A 5824-nucleotide genomic window follows, 5' to 3' on the forward strand; every position below is an offset into this window, starting at 1 on the left:
TGTTAGCCATCTGAATGTCGTCTTCGGTGAAGTGCCTGTTCATATCCTGTGCCCATTTTTCTATTGGATTATTTACCTTTATCTTGTTGTGGTGTGTTTTGTTTTGTTTTTAAATTAAAAATGGCCTCCCTATATGTACATTGAATAACTGTTCAATATAAGCCTTATATTCAAATTGTGGTGATTTTTTATTACTTTACCACACTAAAGTCATAATTCTACTATCTGCCTAGACAGGATTTTACTGGTAAGAAAGGTGGAGTATAAAAACTAAAAGTTGGTAAAAGCACACCCCAAGCACAAGGCCAGTGTAGATGTGGGAACATCTTTCTAGAACAGAAATTACTTTGTTAACTAATTAAGGCAAGTGACCTGCCTTGATAGCTTTTTATTTCTAAGCACAAATTTGTCTTTTCTGTTTATTTCCTGGAATAAACTCATTCTTTCTGGAGATCTATCCTGGTTTTGCCATCAGCACCTCAGATCTGAGGTGGCAGGCAAGATGAGGGGAAAGAATGAGATCACATGTTGGTAAACATCCCTGTCATTTCTTGCCTGGTCATGGCGCCTTCTAACCTGACTCTGAGCTCCTGACGGGATGGGAAAGGCTGGGATAATCTTCATTTTGCTTAGGGTTTTTGGGTTTTTTTTTTAGTTTTTTAAAAGCTAATTTTAATGAAAGTTTACAGAGACTTAGGGTTTCGTCATTCATTGTTGCACTTTTCTCCCTACCCACCCCTTCCCCCAATTCACTCTTCTTGAAAAGAAAGAAAAACTCTCATTGTTATGCAATCCCTTCCCCCCAAATCCACTCCACTATGCAGCCTTCACTCTGGACTTCTGTAATGACAAGAATACCCATTCATAGATCCCTTTTAAACAGTTTTCTCCCTCATCTGTTTCAATGCAATATACATAATTCCTCCCCTCCTTTTCTGTCTTCCCTCAACCCTGATGTCAATCCCATTTTACAACAGTGGCCCTATGCAATATTTGTCCTTTTGTGACTGAGATATTTCACTCAGCATAATGTCCTCCACAGAGAGACTGCTCGGTGACATAAACATAGAGAGACTACTTAGTGTTAAAATACAATGAGTGAGAACTGACAGTAACCAGAAGGATTCTGCTCCACCCTCTTCACATTTATCTTACCTTGCTGCCTAAATAAAGTAAGGGCAATGCTTTATGGGTTTTTGCACCAACAATAGCTATAGAAAGACATGTCTGAAAAATAAAAGGAAAATAATGTTTGCAGATGGCATCACCATAACAGTCTTTATTTTATCTGCAGTGAAATCACCAAGAATTCCTTGGAGAAAATCCTTCTGCAGCTGAAATGCCATTTCACATGGAACCTAACCATGGAAGACAATGTCTCTGATGGTTTAGAAGACAGAGTGTGCAATCAGATTGAATTCTTAAACACTGAGTTCAAAGACACCATGTACAATTTGTTGGCCTACATAAAACACCTGGAAGGTCAAAATGAGGCAGCCCTGGAATGCTTACAGCAAGCTGAAGAGTTAATCCAGCAAGAGCATGCTCACCAAGTGGAAATCAGAAGTCTGGTCACCTGGGGAAACTATGCTTGGATCTACTATCACATGGGAAGGTTCTCAGAAGCTCAGCATTATGTGGACAAAGTGCAACAGGTCTGTGAGAAGTTTTCGAATCCTTACAGTATTGAGTGTCCTGAGCTTGACAGTGAGGAAGGGTGGACCTGGCTGAAGTGTGGTGGAAATCGCCATGAAAGAGCAAAGGTATGTTTTGAGATGGCTCTTGAAGAAAGACCCAACGACCCAGAATTTTCCTCTGGCCTGGCAATCGCAATGCACCAGCTGGATAAGACACCACAACAGCAGTTCCCTGTGGATTTGTTGAAGCAGGCCATTGAGCTGAATCCTAACAATCAGTATATTAAAGTTCTCCTGGCCTTGAAACTGCAGAAGATGAAGGGAGAAGGTGAAAAGGAGTCATTGGTTGAAGAAGCCCTGCAGAAAGCACACCATCAGACAGATGTCCTTCAGAGTGCAGCCAAATTTTACAAAAGAAAGGGTGAGCTAGACAAAGCTATTGAACTGTATCTAAGGGCAGTGGAGTCCATGCCAAACAACAATTACCTCTATTGCCAGATCGGGAGCTGCTATATGCAAAAAGTCAAGCAAATGGAAACTACAGAAGAAAAAGTGGCGAACAAGACTAGGGAAATTGAGGAACTAAAGCAATGTGCTGCAGACTATTTTAAGAAAGCTCTCGAGAAAAAAACAGAATGTCCTTTTGCATATGCCAATCTTGCTGAACTCCTGGCACCAAAAGGTCTATACAGACAGGCAAAAGAATGTCACCAGGTCGCATTCAGTCAGGAAGCTGAGAGGCAGCAACCCCATCAGTGGAGTGGCTGCTCTCAGGAATATCACGTGACGTCTGAGGTTCCTGCCCTCCAACCGTATTTGGAAGATATACAGAGAAGCAAAACGTCTGCAGAGCAGGAAATGATGAGAGACAAACTGCAGAGCACAGCTGAAAATCACCTCTCACTAAAGGCACCAAATTCTTGGTATCACCAAGGACTGAGCCACAAGGCAAATGGAGATATATCACAAGCGGTGGAGTGTTACGAGAAGGAGCTGGGCCGCCGACTACAGAACACCCCATCAGGCTTGGGCAACTTGTTCCTGCCAGCACCAGAGGCTGGGGAGGACAGTGAAGAGATGGGCCAGAGGACACACGGCCCTACTCCCAAAGAACCTCCCAACCCCTAGAACCAAGACAAAGGACAGATAAAAGAACAGAGTTTCCATGAAGGAGAGGGGCTGAAAAGCATGAGCCCCGATCTGATCTGGGGTTGTTGAACAGAACGGTCTGGCTTGTTACTTTAAGTATTTTTTTAATTAAGTTAATTAAGTAATTCAGAAAGTTGTTCTCATGCTCTGCCTCTCTGTATGTATTAGCCACAGCTACGCAGTCAGCAGGTCTCCTGACGTATAGAAGTAGTGAAGTCAGCGTGAAGCTGTTTAGTCCTCAGTTTGCACTCTTATCGCCAGATAACTTCCAGTTCTGCCGTTCTTGCCCAGTGTCATCAATGATTGCTGTCCATCAGTGGAATCAAACTCCCTCTGGCTCCTGGCCAAGCAGCTTTTGACTAACCCTGAAATAATTTTATAGCTTGCCGCTGGCTTGAGTCATAGTTCTTATTTTTATCCCTAACAATAATGCTATAGTAAATACATGTTCTGGACAATAAGGCTACAATAAATGAAAAGTTAAATTCAGAAGTCACTGTATGGTTTGTACGTGTGTGTTAATTTCATTGCTGTGGATTAGTTGGAAACAATTCATAGATTCCCCCCCCACACACACACATACACATGTTTCCAAGGCTGGACATCACAAAGGAGGAGACTGTCCATTTTCCTTCTGAGGAATCGAACCGCTGGGAAGCACAGGCTTTGGGTTAGCAGCACAATGTGCTATGGAATATGCCACCAGACCACCCTCGTTATTAAAATAACATCAAGTCAAAACCGACACATGACTCCAGAAGGTTTTCAGAAGCAGTTTTATCACACGGGAAGAGATTGCCCATCTTTCTCCCACTGAACGGCAGGGGAATTTGAACTGTGTGTCTTCAGGTTTGCAGGGCAGCTCCTTACCACCAGGCCACTAGAACTCTTCTGTTATTAAGATAGGAATATCAATTCCTCAAGTTTCTCCTGTTGCATGCTAGTCTCAATATGACTGTTTCAGTTCCACAAGGGTTGCTGGTACTGGGAAATAGGCCCTGCAGAGAGGGTTCTGTTTTCAACCTCAGCTGAACTATATCCAGGTCTGTATTCATTTCTTTTTCTAGAAGTTTGACCCTTTCCTCATGCAGTGAGGGAGTCCAATGTGCTACACTGGACGTTTCTTAGTTCTCATTGCTGTCGAGTCAGAATCTCCTCATAGCTGACCTTACAGAGGGTTTTTGGAGGTTGGCAATCACACAGGAGGAGATAGCCCATATATCTCACTCACAGCTGCTGGGGGATTTAAACCACCAGGGAAATAGCACTTTTGTGTTTGCAGTACAACTACAAGTGACAAGATGAAAATCTGAGTGAAGGGTGGCCACCTAATTATCTCCTAGTTCAAGAAGACCACTGGGGAGTGGAGAACTCTCGATTTCTGGCCAGCTTTGTGTTGGACCAGCATCATACTTTATGACCAGTTTGAGAGAGATTGGCTGGGCTTCTCCTAGAAACCACTATCAAGAGCCTGGCTAGGGAAGGTGGGAAGGAAAGACTTGACCAGGAATAGGCCATTTCCTACCTGCAAAACCAACTGCAAATCAGGTAGGTATGGAATTGTTTGTCTACCCACAGATGACATATGTTAAAGGAAGTAAAGATTTTTAATATTAGTGATGATGGGTATGGGTGGTGACTTCCCGCCCTGTTAGGGACACCAGTCCATTTCCCCAGGAGAAAAAACAAATGACTTTCAGAAGAGTCATGGGTACAGTTAAGCTCTGTTCCTCTTGCTCTGTGTCCTCTACATTCCCCAGAGAACATGTAGGCTGCACTGAAGATGCAGTTGAACTAGCCTTGGCCTAGATACTTCACCTGTAGTTTATTTTGCTGCCTGCATCTATAGTCTGCATTTGAGTGAATACTGTCAACTTGCATCTCCTGGTGTGTAAACTTATCTCACACATCTCTGCCTCTCAAGACTCAGAAGGAATCACATAACTTACTGATTTTCATAGTCATCTGCTTATTTTTATTACCTGAGGCAATGTTTCTTGTTGTTATTATTATGTGCCAGTAAGTTGGGACCGACTCACGGCTGACCCTTCAATGTGTTTTCAGAGACTGTAAATCACACGAGAAGACACTGTTCATCTTTTTCTGGTGGAGTAGCTGGTGAAAAAGAAACACCTGCCTTTGGATTGCCAGCACAAACCCTACCCACTAGGTTACCAGAGCTCCCTGAGACCATACTTAGCCTTAACCAGTTTGTAATTTTGTGGTGACTCAGAGCTTCTAGCAGCAGCTACGTAACCTCCACTGAGGCTACCATCAGTGCCCATAATGTAGGCTTGAGTGGAGACCACATGGTATTTCCTAGAAGATGCCATACTTATATTCACAGAGGAAACTGTCAGGGGTAGTATGAGGGGCTCATTTTCATAGCTTTTTCCTCTCCCCCCTCAACACACACATATCTGTTTGTTCGTTTGGCAGTCCATAAGATAGTCATTACTCTTCATCAAAGCCATACCTCAAAAGCATCCATTCTTCGGTCATCCTTATTCATTGTTTAGATTGCAGATGCATAGCAAGTTATTAAAAAGACTATGATCTAAATCAGGTTCACCTTGGTTTTCAAACTAGTATCACTGCTCCTCAGTGTTATGGAGAGGGCCATGACAGTGGAGTTGCTCAATGCTACACGCCTGGTCCCCTGACTGCTGGTACCAATGGTATCGATGGTGTATTCAAGCAAGAGGAAATAGTGCAACCACCATATTACTTAGTGGTGAAGATGGAGAAGATTAGTCTCTCATATTCTGAACATATTGCTAGGAAATAATGTTCCTTTGAAAGGGACTTCATGCTTGGAAATGTGGAGGCTTAGTGAAAGAGAGAAAAAGAAAGACCTTCAATGAAGTTGGATTGAAACAATACAGAGTTTATTTTTCAATATGACTTTTCCTAGCTATTTGGCTTTTCTATGTAGATGGGCAGTTTACACATTTAATGCAATCCCAATACAAATACCAACCCCATTCTTCAACGAGATGGAAAAGGCAATCTCCAATTTCGTATGGAATGGAAAAAAG

General features: G+C 42.7%; 1 protein-coding gene across 1 annotated transcript; it reads left to right on the top strand.

The window, feature by feature from the left end:
• The first annotated feature begins 1298 nt into the window (after positions 1–1298).
• On the top strand, positions 1299–2765 carry IFIT3 (interferon-induced protein with tetratricopeptide repeats 3). The gene has a single exon (XM_006880402.1). The coding sequence runs from the start codon at positions 1365–1367 to the stop codon at positions 2763–2765; it is 1401 nt and encodes a 466-aa protein (XP_006880464.1). The 5' UTR covers positions 1299–1364.
• The last annotated feature ends 3059 nt before the right edge of the window (positions 2766–5824 follow it).

Source organism: Elephantulus edwardii, unplaced genomic scaffold (assembly GCF_000299155.1).
Source record: "Elephantulus edwardii isolate Elephantulus edwardi_28Jun2011 unplaced genomic scaffold, EleEdw1.0 scaffold00007, whole genome shotgun sequence".
Taxonomy (NCBI): domain Eukaryota; kingdom Metazoa; phylum Chordata; class Mammalia; order Macroscelidea; family Macroscelididae; genus Elephantulus; species Elephantulus edwardii.